Raw genomic sequence first — 26,179 nt, forward strand, 5'->3', positions numbered from 1 at the left:
AACTAGCAGTTGGTTATAATTAGATACCGGATTATATGCATTTTCAGGTTGCATATGCATTTGCATATTTGGCTCCTTTCACTGGTCTCTAGCTTGACCTAGAACTGCGTGCAGTCACTAACCAAGAGCCACTGCCTAGTGAAATCATCACAGAAGAGGAACAGGAACAGGCAGACAGTCAGTGCTCCTGCACCCACACCCCCAGTTAATCCTTTCTGCTGTCATACCATACACATCGGCAACAATTAAATTAAACTACCCAAGCTTTAGTCACGCATCCATCGTTTCAGTTGAGCTTTGTATTTGCTTGTGCACAATTGAATGTGTTTATGACTTGTAGTGTGTAACTTATGGTGCACCATGACGCCTGAAAAAAGAAGCGTCGTTTCATGGACAGCTGACCATCCTGGAACATTTACGTATGGTGGAGTTGTTTTGTGTTATCGAGTTTGTGAGAAAAACGTTTTGTGCGAAAAAAGTTTCGAATACACCTGCATCTGAAGACATGTCTTCATATTGCAGGACTCCAGAAGAAAGGACCACAATAACAGCAAGCTGCAGTAGCAAGGATTTGTCCAAAGGTAACCAAAAAAGTTGGTTTAACATAGATCTATGTAAAGCATTCATTGCAAGCAATATTCCTCTTCACAAACTTACAAACTCTCTCCTCAAAGGCTTCCTGCACAAATATTGCTTAAATCAAAATATACCAGATGAATCAACATTGCATAAAAATTACATACCGACAATTTGTTCTGGAAGAAATACGCAGTGAACTCAAGGACAGCATTATCTGGAATTCAGTTGATGAAACTACAGACACTTGTGGCCGTACATTGCAAATTTAATTGTTGGTGCTTTAAAAGAAGAGCATTTTTCCTCCTATTTAGTGGGTTGCAAAGAACTTGAAAAAGTAAATCATTCTATGATCACCAGATTTGTGAATGAGGGTATTAGAAAAATATTTTAAGAATCTTCTGCAGATGAAATGGTGTTTGTGTTTATTTCAGAGGGGTTGGGGGTTGAGTTTGTGGGATTCAAGGGACCAGACTGCTACGGTCATTGGTCCCTTTTTCCAAAACTTCAAACACCCACACAGAATAAAAACAAACAATGGATATGACAGCAGACAACACAAGACAAGAAAGACGCAGACAGAGACCAGACAAAAGGAATTAAAATGACACAGAGTGTGACAGTGGTTGGCCGACCATAGAAACAAAAAAGGAAAAGCCAACCACCTGGAAACACACTAAAAAAATAACTCAGTCTAAAATTGTAGACCAAAGGCCAGACTCAAAACAAAAAAATGATGAACACTCAGATTAAGTGATAAAATCCCCCTGCCAGAATAAAATGCAAAACTAAGCCTGCCATGGCAGGGTCATCTGTTAAGAGGGCAGGGAGCATCTCAGGCAGCGCAAACGTCTGCCTGAGCACAGCTAAAAGGGGACACCACAACAAAATGAGGACCACCATCAAAACGGATCCGCAGCGACATAGAGGTGGGTCCTCGTGGCGCACTAAGTGGCCGTGCATCATCCGTGTGTGCCCAATGCACAGCTGGCAGAGGACAACAGACTCCTTGCGAGAGACCCACAAGGAGGAGTGCCACGCACCAGTAGCCTCCTTGATGGCCCGAAGTTTGTTTGGTGAAGGCAGGGAACGCCATTCTTCACCCCAGGTGCGAAGTACATTCTGCCGCAAAACTGCCCTTAGGTCACTCTCCGAAAGCCCAATCGATAAGCCTGTTTGGCCAGCATGTCAACACGTTCATTGCCCGGGATGCCGACATGACCAGGGGTCCACACAGAGACCACTGAGCGGCCGCAACGGGCAAGAGTATGGAGGGACTCCTGGACAGCCATCACCAGACGAGAGCGAGGGAAACACTGGTCGATAGCTCATAAACCGCTCAGGGAGTCACTACAGATAACGATGGACTCACCTGAGCAGGAGCAGATATACTCTAGGGCATTGAGAGATGGCGACCAGCTCAGCAGTGAAAACACTGCAGCCAGCGGGCAATGAGTGTTGTTCGTAATGGTCCCCTAGAGTGAGAACATAACCGACACGACCAGCAACCATCGAACCGTCAGTGTAGACAACACCAGAGCTCTGATACATGGCAAGGATGGAAAGAAAGCGGTGGCAGAAGGCCTCAGGAGGGACCGAGTCCTTCGGGCCCTGTGCCAATTTGAGCCGAAGGCATGGGCGGGGCACACACCACGGGGGTGTACGCAGAGGGGCCCGAAAAAGAGATGGAAGAGGGAAAACCCCAAGCCTGGAGAGAAGCTCTCTGATGCGAACTGCGATCGCACAACCCGACCGGGGCCAACGTTCTGGGAGATGGGCGACAGACTGAGGGAACAGGAGATGATAGTTGGGACGCCCAGGCAAGCTACAAACGTGTGTAGCATAAGCAGCCAGTAAACGTTGGCGCCGTAACCGCAGTGGAGGGACACCTGCCTCCACAAGTATGCTGTTCACAAGGCTGGTCCGGAAAGCTCCAGTGGCAAGTCAAATCCTGCTGTGAAGGATGGGGTCCAGCACCCGCAACACAGAAGGGGATGCTGAACCATAAGCCAGGCTCCCATAATCCAGACGGGACTGAATTAATGCCTAGTAGAGCCGTAAGAGGGTAGACCAGTCGGTTCCCCAGCTGGTGTGGCTCAAGCAACGCAGAGCATTAAGATGCCACCAACACTTCTGTTTAAGCTGCCGAATGTGAGGGAGCCAAGTCAACCGGGCATCTAAAACCACACCCAAAAACCGATGGGTCTCCACCACAGCAAGAGGTTCACTGTCAAGATAAAGCCGTGGCTCAGGGTAAACAGTGCGGCGCCGGCAGATATGCATAACACAGGTCTTGGTAGCCGAAAACTGGAAGCCATGTGCTACAGCCCAAGACTGCACTTTGCGGATGGCTCCCTGCAGCTGACGTTCAGCAGCTGCAATGCCAATGGAGCTATAGTAGAGGCAGAAGTCATCAGCATACAAGGATGCTGAGACAGACGTTACCACTGCCGCAGCGAGCCCATTAATTACAATTAAAAACAGGCAGACACTTAAGACAGATCCTGCGGTACCCCATTCTCCTGAACTCGGGGGGAACTATGGGAGGCCACAACCTGCATGCGGAAGGTATGATGCGACAGAAAATTTCATATGAAAATCGGCAGCGGACCACGAAGACCCCAACCATGAAGTGTAGAGAGGATGTGATGTCGCCATGTCGTATCGTATGCCTTCTGCATGTCAAAAAAAACAGCAACGAGGTGCTGACAGCAGGCAAAGGTCGTACAGATGGCAGACTCCAGGCTCACCAGATTATCGGTGGGCCTTGTGAAATGAAAGGCTCCGACATTCCAACCACTCTTTCAGGAAGCAGAAGCCCAGTGGGTAATTTGGAGAAGCAGAACTCAGAGCAAAATGCTCTGCTAAGTGGTTTGCAATTATGTTGGAGTTAGGACAAACTCCTCCATTCAGTGAGAGCACAGGGATGCTGACAGGGGTCCGGTAGCCATAGAGGCGCCTAATCTTGGCCCAAACCTGCAATGGAGAGATATGGAGGCCAATGGTGGAGACATACCTTTCCCAGCACTTCTGCTTGTGTTGGCAAATGATGTGGCGGGCCCGCGCACGCAGCTGTTTAATGGCGATGAGGTGTTCTAATGAGGGATGTCGCTTGTGACGCTGGAGCGCCTGCCAGTGATCTTTAACTGCCTCAGCGATCTCAGACGACCACCAAGGCACAGTCCTCCGCTGAGGGCACCCAGAAGAACGGGAAACGGCAGAATCTGCAACAGTAACGATGCCGGTGGTGACCAAGTGAACCACCGCATCAATGGCTTCATTGGAAAGAGGCTCAATAGTGACAATGGAGGAGAACAAGTCCCAGTCAGCCTTATTCATAGCCCATCTGCAAGGACGCCAAGAATAGTGACGTTGTGGCAGTGACAGAAAGATCAGAAAGTGGTCACTACCACACAAGTCATCATGCACACTCCATTGGACAGACGGTTAGAGGCCAGGGCTGCAGATTGAAAGGTCGATGGCTGAGTACGTGCCATGGGCCACACTGAAATGTGAGAAGGCACCATCATTTGGAAGAAACCGCTGCAGTTCCACTGGAGGATGACATTGACCATGGCCAAGAAGGGCGTGAAGGGACTGAGGTGTCAAATTACGTTGCTGGGTCACCTGCTGCCACCGACTGAGTACCGGCAGGAGCGACATCCATCACGTCTGAGGGACCGGCGAGATCGAGGTCCTCAGCAGATGCAGGAATCTCCACCTCATCCTCAGATGCAGAGCTTGTAGGTAGCGGTGGAGTAGGTGCCACCACAGATTCCTTGGTCTTAGGGGTCTTCAATTTCGCTTTCTCGCCCTGTTCCTTTGGTTGCTCTTGCTGGGAGGGCTTTTTTGAGTCAGTCTCCGGGACCAAAGAGGATCGCAAAGCTCAATGACCAGCACCCTGTGGCTTCTTCAGCCACTGGTGATTGTCTGCTGTGCTTCTGGTAGGAACCTAGGAAGGGAATGACCCAAGGGATCCCTTCCGAGCGAGAGAAGCCGAAGAAGACTTACGCTTCTCCGGCTTAGAAGTAGGGACTGGTGTCCCCGGTGGTTGAGGGGGTGCTGCTCCCGAGGTAGGTGGTGCGGGAGCAACAGAGAGAGAAGTGGCCCCCACCATCAAGGGAGCAGGTGTGGTCCTCTGGCTCTGAGAGCTGACAGTATGTGGTGCAGCTATGAGAACTGTAGCAGGAGTGACAGTGGCAGCATAAGATGACGTCATGCATACTGGATGAAGTTGTTCAAATTTCCGCTTAGCCTCAGTGTAGATCAGTCGATCCAGGGTCTTGTATTCCATTATTTTCCGTTCCTTCTGTGGAATCTTACAGTCTGGCGAGCAAGGGGGATGGTGCTCTCGACAGTTGACACAGATGGGAGGCGGGCACATGGAGTATCAGGATTGGATGGACGACCACAATCGCGACATATGAGGCTGGAAGTACAGTGGGAAGACATATGGCCGAACTTCCAACACTTGAAGCACCACATCGGGAGAGGGATATATGGCTTGACATCACAATGGTAGACCATCACCTTGACCTTCTCAGGTAATGTGTCACCCTCGAAGGCCAAGATGAAGGCACCGGTGGCAACTTGACGATCCCTCGTCGCTCTAAGTTGGTGGGCAGCTCTTCTTCTGACTGTAAAAGAAGATCTCTGTGAAAAATAATGCCATGGTGGACCATATTTAAGCTTTTATGTGGGGTGGTAGTAACAGGAACATCCACCAGCTTTGTACAAGCAAGCAAGGCTCGTGACTGGGCAGAGGATGCTGTTTTTATCAAGACTGACCATGGCCACATTTTGGACAAGCCCTCCACCTCCCCGAACTTGTCCCCTAAATGCTCTGCAAAGAACTGAGGCTTCACGGACACAAAGGATTCCCCATCAGCTCTGGTACAGACGATATACCGGAGTGAATACGTTTTGCTGTCATTCATAGCCTTTCGTTCCTCCCATGGTGTGGCCAGGGAGGGGAATGATTTGGGATCATACACGTTAGCTTTAAAGTGAGCCCTCGAAAGCTTAGAGACTGCTGGTGGCTGGCCACCAGCAGGAGATGATGTGCCACACTTCATTGCGTGTCGTCCTCCCTGATGCCACTTACTCCGACCAAGGGCCCTCTCTCCTGGGCGGTACCCAGCCACAGCAAGGGCCACCTGGCAGGATGGCCATTGCTGGGAGTCCTGATGCCCCTGGGAGATGAGCATCTACTCCTTGGCATACGTGGGGAGTTAAAGGTGCAGGCATCAGTAGAGCGATCCCTGTGTTGTCAGGGGGCTACAACCAACAGGGTACATGGCGGCCCCACCACAACGGACCGGCTACCGTGCTAGATATTAGGTGCAATAAAGTCCATGGTTGTCGCCTCTGCAAAAAGCAACAGTGCATAGTGGAAATTGCACCCAGGAACGTATCCTCACCCAAGAGATGGAGAACGAGCGGGACGGCGGCAATGCGATGACGATAAAGCTGTCTAGAGGTCCCAATGCACGATGGACAAAATGCACCATGTAAGGCACCCTTCCACAATTGGCTCGCTCTGTGGAAGAACTTGGAAAGATGGAGGTCAAACCGAAGAGGGGACCATCACATATAGGCCGAAACATTTGAGACTCCTTTTAGTCACCTCTTACGACAGGCAGGAATACCGCGGGCCTATTCTAACCCCCGAACCCACAGGGGGGGAGGGGGAGGAGGGGGGGGGGGGTTCAGAGGCTGCTTTCAACATGATCAAAGCAGGAAAAGCCCTCTGAGTGTTTTATCCCAATTTGATTCATGTGACGTGCTTTGGTCATGGAGTACATTGCCTTGCTGAAATACGCTCCACATTTTTGAATATAAATAAACGAATTTCATCCACAAAGGAAGTGTTTCTAAAGGCCCATGGTCTCATCAAGCCCTACAAAGAAAAATGTGCCTTTACCTCCCAAACCAATGGTAACTCATTGGGGTATATGAGTTGAAGCTGTGTTGTTTTACAATGAACATTTCGAGACCATTAGAGGGGTAGTAAATGACTTCGATAGTGCAGAGGCTTTGGCAGTTTGCCAGTGCAAGGAAGACATTGCTGTGATTATACCTGCAAGTGTTAAAAAGCTTGAATGAATCTATTCAGTTACTGAATATGGGGTGTACATAAAGTCCAGCAACACTTTCAATTATTTATTGCACAAGAACTAAACACTGTACAGATGTCATACATCTGAGAGAAGAGAAACTCTGAAAGTTTTTTTTTTTTTTACAAACATTCGATATGCGAACCATGAGTGACCAGGCAGACATCAATACCGTGATCAAATTCTTGCCATACCCATCCCAGCATGGCATTGTTGACTGTGGCAATCGCTTCCCGTATTCTCTCCCGGAGCTCTGCTACATCACATGGTAGAGCTGGTACATACACCAGATCTCTAATGTGTCCCCACAGAAAAAAAGTGAGATTTGGTGATTGGGGAGGCCATTTCATGAAACAGCTCTCCCCTTCTGTAGCACAGCTGATACAGCGATGTGGCAGCTCCGTATTCAGGTACCCACGAACTACACAATGAAAATGGGGTGGATCCCCATCCTGCTGAAAGATGAATGGAGAGTCCGATTGCATTTGAGGCATCAGCCATTGCTGCAACATGTCCAAGTAGGAATACCCAGTGACAGTGCTCTCGGCGAAGAAGAATGGCCTGTACAGTTTTTGACCTGACAAGACACAAAAAACATTTACCTGTGGGGAATCACACTCAAATTCAATGCATTTGTGTGGATGCGTTGTACTCCAGATTTGACAATTATGCCTGTTCACTTTCCCATTAGTGTAGAAAGTGGCTTTGTCGCTAAAAATTAAGTATCAACAGTGCCATCCCCATCCTCATTCAGTTGTTTCAACTGTGAACAAAACTCAAAACGCTTGCCTTGGTTATTGTCATTGAGCTTCTGCACTAACTCCAATTTGAATGGTTTTAGAGACAGCTTCTGTCACAGGGCTTTCCACACTGTCATTGGAGCCATTTCAAGTTCACGGGATGCATGAAGCACCGATTTCTTTGGACTCCTTGTAAATGTCTCTCACACGCGCTCCACAATCACTTCACTCACACTGGGATGTCTGCTTCTCTTTGCCGGGCACAAGCAACCCATCGTAACGAATTTGTTGAGGCAGTGGTAAATGGCCTTCCTTGTTGGTGGCTTTGTACCGTACTTGGTTCTAAACATCCTTTGAACAGCTGTAGCACACTTGTTTTTGTCGAACTCAAACACACAGAAAGCTCACTCTGCACCTGTACTTGCCTTGTTCACGACTAGCGCTGACTATTGGCAAATTACCAAACCATGCTGTGGCGGTATACTTTAAAAATCAAAATGACATACGTATGATATATGTACAATTTTTGGTACTTGTGCAATAAATAATTGAAAGTGTTCCCAGACTTTATGTACACCCTGTATAATTATTCTAGTGAACTACTCATTGCAACAGGTATTCCCAAGAGCACTTATAGAAAAGTTTGAAAACATTTTAAACGATAACCCAGACTTTGAACCCTTGTGCCAAATTGATGTTTTATTAATGGAATGGGTGAACGTTTACCAGAAACAATAAGTGCCAACATACACCCAAATTCAAATACTGCCAGTTACCTCAGTTGATGTAGAACGGCCCTTTTCTGCTTATAAAAATGTTTTGTGTAATCGAAGACACAATCTTACTACCGAACATTTGGAACAGCACTTGGTCTTTTATGTTTACAAAAGTAGAAACACGTTAAATAAATTGTAGATGATGATTGTGTGTTGTTTTTTAAATAAAATATTCGTTTTTGAGCATGCCCCTCTGCGTGCAATAGAAGAGGAACCTGTATATATTGATTGTTTTGCTGCAACTCACCCGTATCGCATTCGATTGTTACCAACAACAACAGCAAAGAAGGAACAATTCTTGAAAAACGGTGTGTGTCCCCAATTTGCAAATTTTTAGAAGATAATCCCAGAAAGGCCTTCTTCCTAACGTCTACCAGAAAGTATTCAGAAAATGATATCAGTGTTCTAAATGTACCAATTTTCGCACAGCCAGCGCTCTTCCTTATAATTGATATGCACAGGTTTGGCTCTGAGATGTAATGCACATGTTAACTACCATGTTTTGCAATTATTTAATCTTGCATATTTCGACACTTTTCATGCATTTTTAAATATTTTTCATGCATATCTGCATGCATATTTGAAGGTTTTTATGATGCATATAATCCGATCTCCAGTTATAACTAAACTAATGGTGTTCCAAGTGGTGCTGTACAGGCTGCATACATTGCAGGATGCTGAAACATTGTAGGTTAGTTCACTAATCGGGGAACTCGTGGAGTATGCTGGAAAAACAAAACAAAAAATAGTTCCACTTTCTGCCACCAGGTGAAAATATGGCGCTGTAAGCAGTAAAAAACGCTGTCTGTCACTTTGTGACACATGTTGATTTATTTTGTGAAGTAACTGTTGGTATAAAGGTTTAAAAATGTTGAAGTTTTCCATACCAAACAATGGCTTTTGAGAAGAAAGACTTTGCACTGCTGGTAAAGTTGTTTTATCGGAATGGCAGCAATAGTGGAACTGCATTGCAGGAAAATCACTGACAAACAGTTGTAAAGAGGCCCTAACTAAATAAATGGACTAAAGAATATGATCAAGAAATTTGAAGAAAAGCATGAATTACATGGGAGAGGGCGGTGGTCCTGTCCCATGACAGTTGTTGATTAAGTTGCTTTAGCTATCGCTGACTGTGCAGCACATGCCTCAAATTCTGCAGCCAGTGCTCGGGCTGTGTCACAGGAATTCTCTCCCCCCTGGTCAACAGTTCAAAAGATTTTGCAATGCATTTTACACTGGTATCCTTACAAGATTCAGAATGAGCATAAAATGAAGCCCTAACATAGGCTGCAATGCTGTGACTTTGCCCTTCATTTTCTGCACGCATGGAAAGGGATGACTTGTGGCTGGGAATATTCTTTGGTTGGGCGAGGCACATTTCACTCTGCATGGTGCCATGAATACACAGGACTGTCGCATATAGAGTTCTATATTTTGTGAGGAACACCCATGGACTTCAACTTATGTGACTGTGTGGTGTGGTTTCACAAGCTCCTTCATTCTTGGCCTGTTTTTCTTTGAGATGGCACCTTGTAGGCTTGCTAGGTGTACAGTGATATCTGCATGTTATAAGGACCTCCTTGTGCAACACATGACTCCAGCTTTGCAAGGAATGCAACTGTGTCCACACCACTATTTTCATGCAAGATGAAGTGACAGCTCATTTTGCTTGCCAGATGAAACATTTGCTTCAAGAAACCTTTGGTAACAACTACATTATCTCTAGGCAGTTTCAAGATGTGTGGTCTGCTGGATAAAAATAAGTCCAAGTCAATTGTGGTTGTGGGCTGTCTGAATGATTGTATCTATCAAGGATAATGTCAACATATCACTCTAATTACACCAGATATGAACTGAGCAACTGACGAGCATGCTGTATTCCAGATGTAGCATGTTGTTGAGTCAGAAGACTAAGGTGAACACATGTTATAACTTGTGATCCTATCCTAATAAATGTGCCAGAACCAACATTATCATGTGTTGATCATTCCTCCCCTGTCTCTTCCACCCCCATCACATTCTGACTGCTTTCAGCACCATATTTTCTACTGGTGGCAGAAAGTGAATGTATTATTTCTTTCAGCATACTCCATGAGCCCTCCAATTAATGAACATACCTACATGTTTCAGTGTCCTGTACTCCCGCACTTGGTACACCATCAGTTTAATTATAACCACCTGGAACAAGCAGACTGCAGCAACAAGAGAGGAAACTGAATGACTTGTGCAAAGCTACACTGGAAGAATTAAGATCTACTTATAATAAGCAGGAAAATAAAAACTATTTCTGGTGTTGTTTAGCTGGTGGTAAAGGTGATACTACTAATCACTTTCACAAAAGCCACATCCACAAGCTGCTATATGAGCACTGACTTACTGAACATTACTGTGCAGCACACAGGCAGCTGACTATTTATCACCGAGCGAGGCGGCGCACTGGTTAGGACACTGGACTTGCATTCAGGAGGGTGACCGTTCAAACTCATATTCTGCTTGATGTATAAACAGAGTTTCTTTAAGGTTAAACATTGCTGTGTGTCAGGCAACTAGCAGGAATCTCCAGTGCCTGAATCTAGATAATTTTTACAACAAAACGCTACCAAGAATTTATGCATATTAATTAGACTTCATCAGAGTAATAAAAAAATTCAGGATTAAAAGAGGAGATAGGCAAGGAGATTCCTTTTGACTAACATTGTTGATAGCATCCAGAGTAACTGGAAACAAGAAGAAATACATGTTACTGGGAAATACCTGAATTATGAACCACATTTTGCTGATGATATCGAGCTGTTCATCTCTGCTGCAGATAAGTTTCAGCAACGGGCAAAAGACTGCACTGGAGCAAATTTTAAAGCAGACCTTAAACACAGCCTTGATAACACTAAAATGATTTATAATCAACACAATGAAAGAGAATAGTACAAATTAAAAATGAAATTATTTAACCAGTTGCTGAATTCATGTATTTGGAGCTGCTGAAGATAACAAAGGGATGGACAACAAAAGGAATAGACTGAGAAATAAAACTGGCCTGTAATGTTGGCAATTTGAATTACCAGTCTGAACTGTAAAACATGGATTTCTAAAGAAAAATCTCAGCTATTTTCATGCCTTTGATGCAGAATATGTAATCTGAATATGGGATCTTCAGGTTCATAAATTCTGAAAATCCTGGTGAGTGGGGGGAGTTTGCTTTGTTGTCAGCTGAAAGCTCTTTCATAGTAATTCTCCACTGTGAGATAAAATGATGTTTGTTGAGGGTTAATGTATGGTGGAACTATTATGTATTAAGTATATGGCAAATAATCTTCAACCTTTGCATGTATAGATCCTGAAGACACCACATAGACAAAATTTATTAGATTGTCTATCCTTTCAACATCCTTCAGTGAGTGGAAAAGTAAGAAATCATAACAAATGCCATTACAGAACATACTGTCTGTGACATATATTAAAGTGATTTGCATAGTATAAATGTGGATGTAAACTCTGGAGACTATTACAACCTATCCTTTCATTGTGTAATAGTAATTTAATTACGCCAAATGTTCATCATTGTTTATGGGTATATAAGAGGGGACACCCCCCCCCCCCCACAAAAAAAACAAAAAAAAAAAACAAAAAAAAAATCTGAAATTCTCAAAAACAGAGCTGATACTTCAGACACTGTTACTCATTAAGCTAAACTGTTACATTATGATCTTTAATTTTCTTTAAAATCTGTTCGTGGAAATATATTTTTTCGTTATTCTCAACACTAATCAGGTAAACTGCTGTATTTTTCTTTTAGGTTACTTGTCATTCAATGATTTCCTGTTGTTTGTTACAATTAAGATGTCTGAGACTGATCCAAAAGATGAAATTTTACGAGCTTTCCATCTATTTAATGATGATGAAACTGGAAAAGTTTCTTTAAATAATCTGAAAAGGGTTGCTAATGAACTTAAGGAAGACGTTACAGAACAAGAACTTCAGGTAAAATAATTATAATACAAAACCAAAAGCGAATTAAAAGTGTATACATTTTAATTTTTTATTCAACAATTTATCTGATTATGTTTGTTGTAAACATACATCATTCTTATGGAACACAGATAAATATTGTTCTGTGATTAAAAAAAAATACTGTGGCCATATGGAGATTAGATAAGCAGTAGGAAGCAAATAGTAGCCATTCCATACATCTGAGGAAGGATCAGCTTTTTTCTAAGTAGTATTTTTCATGATAGCTTTACCATGTAAAATTTAGCTTGAATAAGCACAAATAGCAGTTCATTATGATGCAATTTCTAACAGCTGCTTCAGATTGTTAATGAATATCTTGGCTTTTCTACTAGAGTGGTTTGAAACGTTCTCAGAACAGAATATAATAAAAGTACTTACATCACTGAAACTTTTTTATTTTTCAATATAGTCTCCTTGTAGATTAATGCACTTGGTCTAACAATATTCCAGTGCCTTGGTCCCATCTCAAAAATGAGTTTCCTCAAGACCTGCAAAGTAGTTGTCAATTCCAGCTATCAATTCTTTGTTTGAAGTGAATCTTCGTCCACCAAGAAAAATTTTCAGTTTTGGGAAAAGATGGAAGTCTTACAGAGCCATATAATGTGAATAAGGCCAGTGTGGCAACAATTTATACCTTAGTTCATGTACTTTTGCCATGGCGACAGCACATGTGTGTGGGTGCGCGTTGTCTTGATGGAAGATGACTTTCTTCCTTGCCCAACCTGGCCTTTTTTTGCATATCTTGCGTTTCAATTTGTCCAGGAGGTTAGCGTAGTATTCTCCAGTAACTGTTTGCTCAGTGGGGTGATAATCTACAAAAGAATCCCCTTCACATCCCAGAACACTGATGCCATGACCTTTCCCAATGAAGGAATTGTCTTTGCTTCCTTTGGTGGTGGAGAATCAGCTTGTTTCCACTGTTTTGACTGTTGTTTTGTATCTGAGGTATAGTAGTGCACCCACATTTCATTTGTGGTCACAAACCGGCTCAAAAAATCTTGTTTGTTTCTCCTAAAATGGGCCAAACGTTGTTCCAATATGCCCATTCTCATGCACTTTTGATCCAGTGTCAAGAGTCGTGGCACCCACCTCGCAGATAATTTTTTAATTTCTAATTCTTCAGTTAAAATGTGATATACCGTTTAAGATGACATCTGGCAAGCAGGAGCAATTTCAGGCACTTTCAATCGGCGACTCTCCATGACCATTTTGTGAACTTCTGCAATGATTTCTGGAGTAGTGACATATCTTGGCCTCGGCGGATCATCATCTAAGCTCTCCCAACCAAAATTAAAATCATTTGTTCACTTTGGCACAGTTGAATGTGAAGGAGCAGAGTCCGCCAGTGTATTCTGGAAACCAGCGTGAATGTCCTTTACTTCCACATCTTTCCTTACGAAGTACTTAATCACTGCTTGAATCTCGATTTTTTCCATCTTCGCAAATCACTATGTGGGAACAAAAACAGAGCCATATCACTGCCATAGCTCTATTCCAAGAGCACTGATGTGGCTTGTGTTTACAGGCAACAGTCCAATGAATATTACACGAACAACTCGTTGCGGTAGTGCTGACCTCTCGTGGTCATTCTGAAAGCTTTTCAAACCATCCTCATAGGTTCCTGGGAGTTCTTATTTGTTGGATCATCAAAAAATTATGAATGAAGAATGGTGACTTGACACTGAATAATCAATTAAGCTGATAAGGTTTTTTTTTTTTTTTTTTTTTTTTTTTTTTTTTTTTTTTTTTTTTTTTTTTTTTTTTGAGTTAATGTTAAAGGGGTGGGAAGGGAAATGTGAGAAAATCTTATACACAAAACTGATTTTTATTTTGTCACGTTTGATTACATTACATGCAAGTGTATAAAACATCAAATTGGCAATAATGGTAGAATGTTGCATACATTTTTCTCTCAATTAATATTTAGGTGTCAAAGATATTTACATACAACATACTACAATATTTTCTAGTGTTTACAGTACATACATACAAATAATAATAGCATTCATCATTCTTTACACATATGCTCTTCTACACTACAAAACTGTTTTTCCCTTAAGTAATGTTTTAGTAGTTTCTGGAATGTCTTTTCACTCATACTATGCTGCAGTCTCTTAAGAAGCTGCTTTACCAGATGTACACCATAATATCAAGGACCTTTTTGGCAACTCTCTGTAGGTGTACCTTACTTCTCAGCTGGCCTTTATTTCTTATTTCACATGAATGGACATTGCATTTTTTCTAGTAATGCATTGCCTTTGATCAATAAAATTATTGTTCTGTATATGTACATGGATGGAAATGATAGTATTTTTAGATTATAGAAGGCAGTTCTGCACGAATCCATTCATTTTTTATTCAAGATGGTCCTAATAGTCTTTTCTTGCAGCACTTTTTTTTTAGTGTTGCTGCTGGAGTTTTCAGTTTTCCCAAACAGTAATTCTACATTATAAGTATGGTTCAGATAGAGCATAGTACGCTGTACACAGAAGTTTTTTGTTAGCTTAATGCGAAAGCTGTTTCATAATAAATATTATGGTACTTCATTCACAACACACAATGTGTATATGTTGTTTCCATTGGAGCTTATTGTCAACTGTACTTTCCAAACAATTTTTAGAGGTAACTTCTTCCAGTCTTGTTTCATATATGAATGAGTGCCACAAATATTGTCTTTTTTTAGATTTATGATTAAGTCATTCTGTATGAGCCACTGTACAGTGGTACTGCTGACATAAAGGTGCTTCTTTCCTGTGTTTGCACATTCTCTTCTATATTCACTAATGTCATTTCATCAGCATACAGATTTTTTGATCCTTCCCACTGACTTCAATATTGTTTACAAATAGGTTGAACAGAAGTGGACCAAGTACAGATCCTTGAGGTGCGCTGTACTTATCCTTGATTTCAGATCTGCATCCAGAATCTGTTGTCATATAATGTGTCTTGTTATTCTCATGTGATTTTATCCACTGCACTGCATGTGAACATATGCCATAGATTTTAAGTTATTCAGTTAGTGCTGTATGGTTGATAGTGTCAAAAGCTACAGACAAATCCAGAAACATAGCAAATACAGAGTTTCTCTTATCTAATGCATCTATGACAGATTATGGTAGACTTGAGACTGCAATTTCAGTACATTTCCCTTTTTGGAAACCATGTTGTGCTGTAATCAGAAAACTATGTTCCTCTAGGAATGCAGTCATCCTACTGTGCATGAGCATCTCTTATTTTTGAGAAATGAGAGATTAAAGATTTTGTCTATAGTTAGTTGGGTTGTTTTTGTCACTCTTTCTCTGAAAGAGGTTCTATTATTGCTTTGTTCACATGCTTTATTAGAGAATTTGATATTTCGTAATCTCCTGCAGGCTTCTTTGATTTTAATTTCAGAATTATTTTTATGATTTCTGTTTTTATCAATGGTTCCAGGAACACTCAGTGGGATGGTTTCCCAAGTGTTCTAGGATGCTTTGATCCCCGCTGATATTTTCCCTCCTTTAAATTTTGTACAGCTTTTATAAAATTGTTGTTGAGCATATCACTTATTTTTGTTCCAACTGTAACTACATTATTCTCAGTTCTCATTGACTTGACACAATTTCTGTTATTTACACTATTTTTGACTCCATTTTTCAGTGTTGATTATGTCCCTCATTGTTTTACTTTTATTATTTGTATTTGCTATGGCTTGTTTTCTGAACTGGCTTTTGCTTCTCTTATTAACTACCTATACTTATTCTGATGCTGTGTATATTCCCTGCCTTCAGTAATCCATAGCCTATTGTGACCTTGATTTTTCTGACAGGTCATTTTGGGGAACACTGTGTAAAAATAGTGCATTAGTGAGTTAAGAAATGCAACATACTTCTCATTGTGCTTGGTGCTTGCAATGTTGCAGTTGAATCTTCTTTCCTTGGTGTTATTTTAAAATTGTTCAGTTTTCCAGATTGATAATCCTCTTAGGTCATCAGTCCCCTAAGACTTAGAACTACTTAAACCGAACTAACCTAAGGACACCTTGTAGATTTCCTTAAAGACTCTCTCAATAAGAACTTATTTGAGTTAGTAACACTATCATTCAACTTAATTCACACTGCAAAGTTCCCCACTAGGGTAGCCAACTGCTTACAAACAGCCATTGATAATATCTTTATAGAAAAGTCCAATGAACAAAATTATATTACAAAACCAATAGTCAATGGCCTCTCAGATCATGACATGCAGTTCCTTCTGTTAAATGTTAACACTGAACAGGATATAAAATCTGTTAAATCAGCTCAAGAGGGTAATCAATAAGCCAAAAATTGATTATTTTAGGACACTCCTCATAGACATTCACTGGACTGATGTTTACAGTGCTCATGCCATTAATGAAAAATATAACACTTTTGCTAATAAAGTGTTTACCTTATTCAAATACTGTTTTCCCCAAAAACTTACCAAGGTTAGAGCAAAGCCTACAAAGAAGCCATGGATTACTCAAGGAATAGGAGTATGTTGTAAAACAAAAAGAAAACTGTATCTGTCAATCCGAAACAGTTCCGATGTTGATGCTATAGCACATTACAAGAAATACTGCAAAATATTACAGACTGTAATACGGACATCAAAGCAAATATATTACAAGGAAAAGACAGTCATATCAGATAACAAAATAAAGACAATATGGGATATAGTGAAGGAGGAGACCAGTAGAACCAGACATGAAGAGGGACAAATAGCATTAAGAGTAAATGACACATTGGTGACAGATGTGTATAGTGTTGCAGAACTTTTTAACAAACATTTCATAAATATTACTGAAAAGATGGAGTTGTCAGGTTCTGTCGATGCTGCTATGAAATACCTCAGACCAGAAATTTCAAGTAACTTCCATAATATGAATTTGACCCTAACTACCCCAGCAGAAATATTGTTCATCATAAAATCTTTAAAATCAAAACCATCTAGTGGGTATGATGAAATATCAACAAAGCTAATTAAAGAATGTGATTCTGAGTTAAGTAACATATTACGCTATCTGTGTAACCAGTTGTTTATCAGTGGAATTTTTTGCTGAATGGTTAAAATATGCTGAAGTTAAGCCTCTGTTTAAGAAGGGAGATACAGAAATAGCATCAAATTTCCATCCAATTTCACTTTTGCCAGCATTCTCAAAAATTTTAGAAAAAGTAATGTACAATCAGCCTTATAACCATCTTACCTCAAATAACGTACTGTCAAAGTCACAGTTCGGATTTCTAAAGGGTTCTGATATTCAGGAGGCTATATACGCTTACAGTGATAATGTGCTAAATTCAGGCAAATTGCAGGCAACTGGTATATTTTGTGATCTGTCAAAGACATTTGACTGTGTAAATCACGATATCCTTTTAAGTAAATTAGAATATTATAGTGTAACAGGAAATGCTCAAAATGGTTCAAATCTTATATCTCTGGCAGGAAACAAAGGGTGTTATTAGGAAAGAGACATGTATCAAGCTATCACGCATCATCCAACTGGGAACTAATTATATGTGGGGTCCCACAAGGTTCCATTTTAGAGCCCGTACTTTTTCTTGTGTATATCAATGACCTTTCATCAGTAATATTACCAGATGCCAAGTTCGTTTTGTTTGCCGATGATACAAACATTACAATAAATAGCAGATCAAGTGTAGTCTTAGAAAGATCAGCTAATAAAATATTTGTGGACGTTCATCACTGGTTCCTAGCCAATTCCTTGTCACTAAACTTTGAAAAAACACACTACTTACAGTTCAGAACTTGTAAAGGGTGTCCCATGAGTATATACTTAACGTATGATGACAAGCAGTGTTAAATTCTTGGGATTATGGCTTGATAATAAATAACAAATTCAATAAATAGTAAATTAAACTGAGAAAAGCAGACGACAGAACTGCTGAAGCGTTTTAACAAATCTCCATTTGCAATGCGAATTGTGTCAGACATATGGGATATAAAAATGAAAAAGCTGGCATACTATGCTTACTTTCAATCCATAATGTCATATGGGATTATTTTTTGGGGTAATTCATCAAGCCTAGCTAAAGTTTTCCAGGCACAAAAACGTGCAGTAAGAGTTATATGTGGTGTGAACTCAAGAACATCCTGCAGAAACCTGTTTAGGGAACTATGGATACTAGGCCAACTCCTTCTCAGTAGAACCAACTTCAGCACAATTTCAGTGCTGTAATGTGTTCATTGTAAATAAGTATTACATGTTTACTACCTTATAAATAAATAAAAAAGCCTTTTTATTTTAAATTCAGTGCATTAGTTTGTAAAATGATTCTATCATATAGTGTTCATTAAAAAATGATGATCATTCCACTTGGGACCTGTGGAATGGTACATTAGCTTATTTGTTTGAGTTGTAAATATTTGTAATGTATTATTGTTTTTCTGACATTTTCTACATCCTGGAGGACCTCCTCATTATGGATCAATTTGAATGAAAGTAAATCTAATCTAACACACACATCCATGCTCGAGGCATGATTCGAACCTGCAACCGTAGCAGCAGCAGCATGGTTCTGGACTGAAGCACCTAGTACCGCTCAGCCACAGCAGCCAGCTACTATTTTTGAAAATACAAAACATTAATCCACAATGATCAAACATTGTTGTTAGCAGAACTTCTGCTTCACATTTACTACTTTCTTTGTTAGTGAAATGCTGTTGATGATGCTCTGACTCTGATCAGTTACTGTCATAGGTACATTTATTATTGTTATTATTATTATTATTATTATTATTATTAGTAGTAGTAGTAGTATTTTCCTCTTCATAGACAACTGTCTGCAGCTGTAGATAATTTGAAAAAAAGAAAAGCATATTTGTGCCATCAGATGTACAATTGTATGTCTCTTCTCTATCATTTTCAATTATTACAATCATCTTCGTGGGAGAAAAGCAGTATGCACAAATCAACCGAACATACATTTTCGTCATTTTTGGACCAACAAAGTGTAGAACATACATGATTGCCATAACATTTTGTCTTAATACAGTCCATATAAACATGCTGTATCTTGACACAATAGCAGTAGTGCACACTTTCTTACATGGAATTATCTGTCTAGTTTCAAAGTTTAAAACAGTATGCCATTCCCTGCATCACTAATACTTCTTACTTTTATTTCCTTTTGTCACCCTAATTCTCCTGATGGGCAAGTAGAAACTTCTCTTCTATAAAAGGCATTCTTAATAGTCATATGTAAATATCATTCTTCATAGAGACAAACAACAATGACATAGCCGTTACTTCTCATTCAGTTATGAATGTTTTGGTTCGGCTAAACGAGTGAATGGCTAAGGACTTATTTCATAAAGTATTTCAGTAAACTGAGAGGAAATAGTAACAAATGTAGGGTAAACAAGGAATGTACTATCCATACTATGCAATGACTGAAAACCATATTTTGTTTAAAGGTAGTCTGCAGCCTGCTTGTCTGATACATGTAACTGAAAGTTACCACAGTTGGAACATGTTGTATTTTGCTAAGAAAAAATTATTATTGTAGTTATTGCTCCCCTTTACAGATGCCATTCACACAATTACTGAACATAAGTGATTAAATGTAGTGAGAGATTTTTAAAAACTGTACTAAAGACTACAAAATTGCTGACACTTAGTGATTTAGTGGAAATACTGCTGATATCGAGATTAAAATGGGAATTAAGAGTATCATGAATCAAACATAAACCGAGGTGACAAGTCATGTGATAGCGATATGCACATACACAGATGGCAGTAGTACCATGCACACAAGATATGAAAGGGCAGTGCATTGGCGGAGCTGTCATTTGTACTCAGGTGATTTATATGGACAGGTCCCTGACACGATTATGGCAGCACAACAGGAATTAACAGGCTATGAATGTGGAGTGGTAGTTGGAGCTAGAAGCATGGGACATTCCCTTTAGGAAATCATTAGGGAATTCAATATTCTGAGATCCAAAGTGTCAAGATTGTGCCAATAATACCAAAATTTTAGGCATTACCCCTCACCACGGACAACACTGTGGCCAATGGCCTTCACTTAGCGACCAAGAGCAGTGATGTTTGCATAGAGTTGTCAGTGTTAACAGACAAGCACCAGTGTGTGAAATTACCACAGAAATCAATGTGGGACCTATGACAAATGTACCTGTTAGGACAGTGTGACAAAATTTGGCATTAATGGGCTATGGCAGCAGATGACCGATGCAAATGCCTTTGCTAACAGCACAACATTGGCTGCAGAACTTCTCGTGGGCTCATGACCACATTGGTTGGGCCATTAATGAATGGAAAATTGTGGGCTGGTCAGATGAGTCCTGATTTCAGTTGGTAAGAGAAGAGCTGATGGTAGGGTTCGAATGTGACTCAGACCTGATGAAGTCATGGACCCAAGTTGTCAACAAGGACTGTGCAAGCTGGTGGTGGCTCCACAATGGTGTGGGCTGTGTGTACATGAAATGGACTGGGTCCTCTGGCGCATCTGAACTACTTGAAGACCATTTGCAGCCATTCATGGACTTCATGTTCCCAAACAACAATGGAATTTTTATGAATGGCAATATGCCATGTCACTGGGCCACAACTGTTTGCAATTCATGTGAAGAACGTTCTGGAAAATGTGAGTGAATGATTTGGCCGCTGTGGTCACCCAACATGAATCCCACGAACATTTACGGGATGTAATCAAGAGGTCAGTTTGTGGACAAAATCCTGCACTGGCAACACTTTTGCAATTATGGACAGCTATAGAGGCAGCATGGCTCACTATTTCCGCAGGGACTTCCAACAACTTGTTGAGTCCATGCCATGTTAAGTCTCTGCACTATGCCAGGCAAAAGAAGGTCCGACATGATATTGGGAGGTATCCCATGACTTTTGTCACCTCAGTGTACATGCTGACCATTAGACATATGGAAATATTAGACCATAACAAATTGTATACAGATTAGCCAGTATATTGTAATCATTCACTTGGCAGTGTGTTCACTTCCCTTTGGAGCATAAAATGGCTGCACTTCATAGTGCCATTGGTTATACAAATGGCATATGAGCTCAGACAGATTTCACCCAATGTTCCTGTACATGTCACACAATCCCTGTAGATTATACAGTCTGGCTTGGGGGTTCTGAGGTGGTGCTCAGTGATGCCCTAGATATGTCTGTCAGGTATAATGCCTGGGACAAGAAGTTCAATGCTCTTAAAACACCTACAGTATTAATTTTTGCCTTGTGGTATGAAAACTGTCCTGCTAGAATGTACCATGATTCCAGGGGGAAGACATTGTTGAATGACTTGATGCGAGTGGCCAAAAATGAATATACACTTAGTCACAACTCATAGCACCATCTGTAACAATCACCAACCTCCAGAGAATAACACTGTCACCAATTGTCAGTGTCTGTAGCATATCACCAACCTCCAGAGAAGAACACTGTCACCAATTGTCAGTGTCTGTAGCATGGTTATTGTGTGATGCAGGCATTCTTTTAGTATATAGGAACTGAACAAAACTATCCCTGGCCTGGCCCGACAGTCAAAAACATACAGAAATAAGGTCTACTTGCCCAGTAGTTGTAGAGACAGTAACACAGGCAAAGATGCTAACTCTTTGAACCAATAGTGCCTTCATCTGGTAAAAAGACAACTATGCTATCATTAACTTTTCAAATTTCATATGGTGCACGTAGTTCATTGTAAATTTTTCTCTCATCTTATCTTGCTATGTCTCTCTTGATTTTTTTCTATTAATATCTCTTTAGTCATATTTCTTCTTACACTTTTTTTTCACTTTTGTCTGATACCCTCACAGGTGGTGGTATAGACGTTTCTCTCTTACTTTCTTCAGTTCATTTTCTCTTGCTTATATTCAACTGAAAATACATGTGCTTGGATTTTCTCTAATAAAAAGAAAAAAAATTAAAAAATGTGCTTCATATCCTAGCATCATTAGCGAGTAAAGCAGAGTCCTGCTAATCTGAACACCGGTAATCTGAATGTTCAGTTAATCGGAACATGAAAAATGCTCATCTAAGAATGGAAAACTGTGCGGTAAACTGCTGTACATACACACTATTTTAATTTATACAGTACAGTAAACATGTATCAGAAAAATTGGCAAGAAAACATTAGGTTTAAACAATGCACAACAATGAAAGAAAAGCTGTCAAACTTACTAAAATACAGTGGACATTTTATCCCTACTTTTTAGATGACAAAAACTCAGTCTTTTTTTTTTTTTTTTTTTTTTTTTTTTTTTTTTTTTTTTTTTTTTTTTTTTTTTTTTTTTTTTTTTTTCCATAATGAAGACAGTCTGTTATATGATGCATAGTTTCGCCATCGTCTCATAAACATCAAATCAGCAGGTGCAGCAGTGGGCTGTTGCTCCAAATAACGTAGCGTGAAGTCAAGGGATTCTGCTGCGTCACTGTGTGGCACCAGCTCTCCTTTGTCATTTTCAGGCTCATTGTCCTTCCATCACAGCAGTCCACTTCTTCCTGGCCTTGAGTCACAGCAGCAACTAAATCAACGTCAGTAAGGTTCTGCACACATACCCCATCTGCTGCCATCCACTCGTCTAGTCTCCTTCACTAGCTTCTTCACATCCAGGGATTGTCTGTATCATTTGTAGTAGATTTTCCTCTTCATTTTCAACTAGGTTGTCCTGAAATTCAAGAGATGTCCACAGTTTTCTCTATGATTTTCTCAGAGTATTTTCTGAAATATTCTGCCATGCCTTAGCGGCCCAATAAACAACATCCTTCACATTGGTCTTATTTATTTTATCCACTAAAGGAATGTTATCATCTTGGATCAGCATTCTTAAAAATTGTTTCCGTAAATCCGTTTTAATGTTTGCAGTATGCCTTGGTCCATCGGCTATAGAAGTGGTGTAACATTTGGTGGCAAAAACTTCACCACAATTTCTCCATCACATACTTCCTCAGTGCTGGGGTAAGACGGCGCGTTAGCAATCAAAAGGATTGCATGGGGAGACAAATGATTTTCCTTAGAAAACCATCAAACAGAGGGAACAAACTGGCTGTGAAACCATTCTTTGAACAGCTTACCACCCATCCATCCATGCTTTTTTCTGGTTGCGATAATATACGGGCAGGGACTTCATGTTGCAGTTTTTAAAAGCTCTGGGCCTAGCAGATTTGAAGATCAGCATTAAAGTCAGCTTGTGATTACCAGCAGCGTTTCTGCACATTAATAAAGTCACACGATCTTTGCACATTTTAAAACCAGTAGCATGGTCTTCTGACCTAAAATTAATGCCAGTCTCGTCAGTTTTATAAATTTGTTGGGGAGAATACTTTCCCTCTCTTCTCATATTTTCAAACTAACCCAAGTATTCCTGTGCTGCATCACGGTCAGAAGAAAGCTTCTCTCCAGTAATTGTTAGCTGACGGATTCCATGACGTTTTTTGAATCTGTCCAGCCAACCCGTACTTGCACTAAAAAACTCATCACCATTCATTAACTTGTTCAGGTAAACAGCCTTCTCCTGAACCAGTGCTCCACTCAAAAGAGTTCCGCTTTCTCTTTCCTGCATAAACCAAAGGAAAAGAGCTTCATCCATTTTATCGTACTGGAACTGTTTCAAAGTCTGCCGAATTTTGAGTGTTTTTCCCAAAGACATTGCACAGGACTGTTCAAGCTTCACTCAGTTCTTCTTCCAATCACAAATGGTTGCTTTACAAACATCCAGTTCCGTTGCCAGTTTAGATACATTCTCACCATTGTCTATCCACTTCAAAGCATTCAGTTTTTCTTTGAGAGTTAACGTTGTAGGTTTCTATTTACTCATGATGAAAATACGTACACCACTAAACCTGAACGAACACAGTACAACTGTTGCGCATGCCAGCAATCGATAACTAACATAACAAAGCACTTTGCGAGCCAACTGGCAGTGCACTGACCTCAGACACTACAAAGGTCTCAACAGTGCACAACAACAAGGGCAGGGAGTGGGAGTGAGCTATTGTTCCCACACTTGTTCCCATTTCTTACCATGGTGTGCTTACTTATCTGCTTGGTATACTTCATGCTAGAAACTCAGCATGGTAATTATGGCTAATCCAAACAAATCTATAATCCAAACAAGTTCCAGTCCCAATTAGTTTGGATTAATGGGACTTTACGTGCTACAATTTTTCAAAACTCAGCAAACGGCTTTGATATATCTTTTATGTAGGACAAAAACAGAGGTGACCTATACATTAATTATTAAGGGAAATATGACAAAAGAGATGTTTCTTGACTCTGGGTTTAGTGTCAGTACCTTCAGTGCAGGCACCACTATTGTTTGAAAAGTAGCCATTACAGTTTTTTTTTTTTTTTTGTACATCATGTGTGCTAGTAAAACTGAAGAACTAAATTCTGCTTTCCTGTTAAATTTTAAAAATCATACTGGATTTATATGTTCCCAACTTCAATGATGCCTACAACATTACGCCAAGTGAACATACCCATTGTAACTACTGTTTATGGCTGGATACATCTCAGGCAGCACAATATTAATACAATTTAACCCTATCATGGAATAATTGCCTCCATCTTCTAAGACATTTTTTTAAAAAACACCAGTTTAAAACTAAATTGTAGAGAGAAAGCTTCTTGCTTAAATTATTCAGTTTGTATTCTTGACCATCTATTCATGTTATAGAAATAAATGAGTTTCTTTACATTATCTCTTGATATAAGAGTATGACAACAACAGTTTATTATGTAACAGAGCACTGTAACTAATTCTTCAAATTAACTGTTGTTTCATTTGAAAACAAGAGCCCAAAAATATAATGTATACACCTACATATACTAATTGAAAGTGTTTCAATGCAACTTTTCACATAGTTGTAATACCTGCATTTTTTTTTCAGGAAATGATTGATGAAGCAGACTTAGATGGAGATGGAGAAGTAAACCAGGAAGAGTTCCTACGAATTATGAAGAGGACAAGTTTAGAATGAGAAAAAATGCACTGACTAGCAGTGCTATTTCATAAAAAAGTGTTTATTTGTTTAAATGTAATGTTTTTGAGCTGTGTAATGGGTAATTAAGTTCTTTCATGAAGCTATTAATATCTTAATTTTTCCTGTAATAGTTGAAGCTCATTGTTGAATAATGTTAAATGCTTTAACTGTTACTACTAATGGTTTTGGGCAGAATTATGCTATTATCAGAAAGACATAGAAAAAAAACCTTTAGTAATAGACACAGAAGACTGACAGGTGAAACTTTCAAAACCGTGAATCTGCTTTTCAGGCAAGAGAAGGTCTTGCTTATCCCCAATCTTTGTGGTCTTTTGCTGGATAAGTGAACCATTGACTTAAACACACACTACCTATGCCAAGTTTTGAGTTTGGCGTGTGTGTGTCAGTCATCAGCCACAGCCAAAATAAAATTCTTTTGAAGCAATCCTAGACTGTGATGTCCACCTGTAAAAACGCCTTAATTTATATAATAAAGGAACTATAACTCATTATCCTAACAAAACGTTTCAGACATCGAACTACAAATACCTACTCAGTAGCACGTAGCATCTCCTTTGCTGCTGATCATGACAGCAAAGCTTATTTGTATAGACTCCACAAGATACTGAAAGTGTTTGCATCTCCAGTGACTAGCAACAACTCATGAAGGTTGGTCAGGCCTAAGTCCTAGTTGTACTCAGCTCACTCGACAGCATCCCAGATGGGGACTACCTGTAAGGGGTGGACGTAAGTGTGTCCACTTTCCACCCTCCTCTCTCCACAAAAATGTCATTCATTCTAAACTTTAAACAATGCAAATTATTAATATTTGCAGTTTTTCCACTCTCAATTATTTGTTCAAATAACTTAGGGGAATATAGCCAGGTAATGAATGACCTTAAAAACAGCCAAAATTTCCACAGGAGAAAAAACAATCACTTCCAAGCCACAAGTGATCTTATGAATCACTTTTCA

At 40.3% G+C, this 26,179-nt stretch overlaps 1 protein-coding gene across 1 annotated transcript in view; it reads left to right on the forward strand.

The window, feature by feature from the left end:
* LOC124789160 (caltractin-like) overlaps positions 1-25,704 on the forward strand; it is a 191,309-nt gene extending 165,605 nt beyond the window's left edge. The window contains exons 5-6 of the mRNA XM_047256455.1: positions 12,002-12,186; positions 25,112-25,704. Of these exons, the coding sequence (XP_047112411.1) occupies positions 12,002-12,186; positions 25,112-25,201 (275 nt within the window). The 3' untranslated portion in view covers positions 25,202-25,704. The remainder of the gene's footprint in view (positions 1-12,001; positions 12,187-25,111) is intronic.
* The last annotated feature ends 475 nt before the right edge of the window (positions 25,705-26,179 follow it).

This window comes from Schistocerca piceifrons, chromosome 3 (genome assembly GCF_021461385.2).
Source record: "Schistocerca piceifrons isolate TAMUIC-IGC-003096 chromosome 3, iqSchPice1.1, whole genome shotgun sequence".
NCBI classification, from domain to species: domain Eukaryota; kingdom Metazoa; phylum Arthropoda; class Insecta; order Orthoptera; family Acrididae; genus Schistocerca; species Schistocerca piceifrons.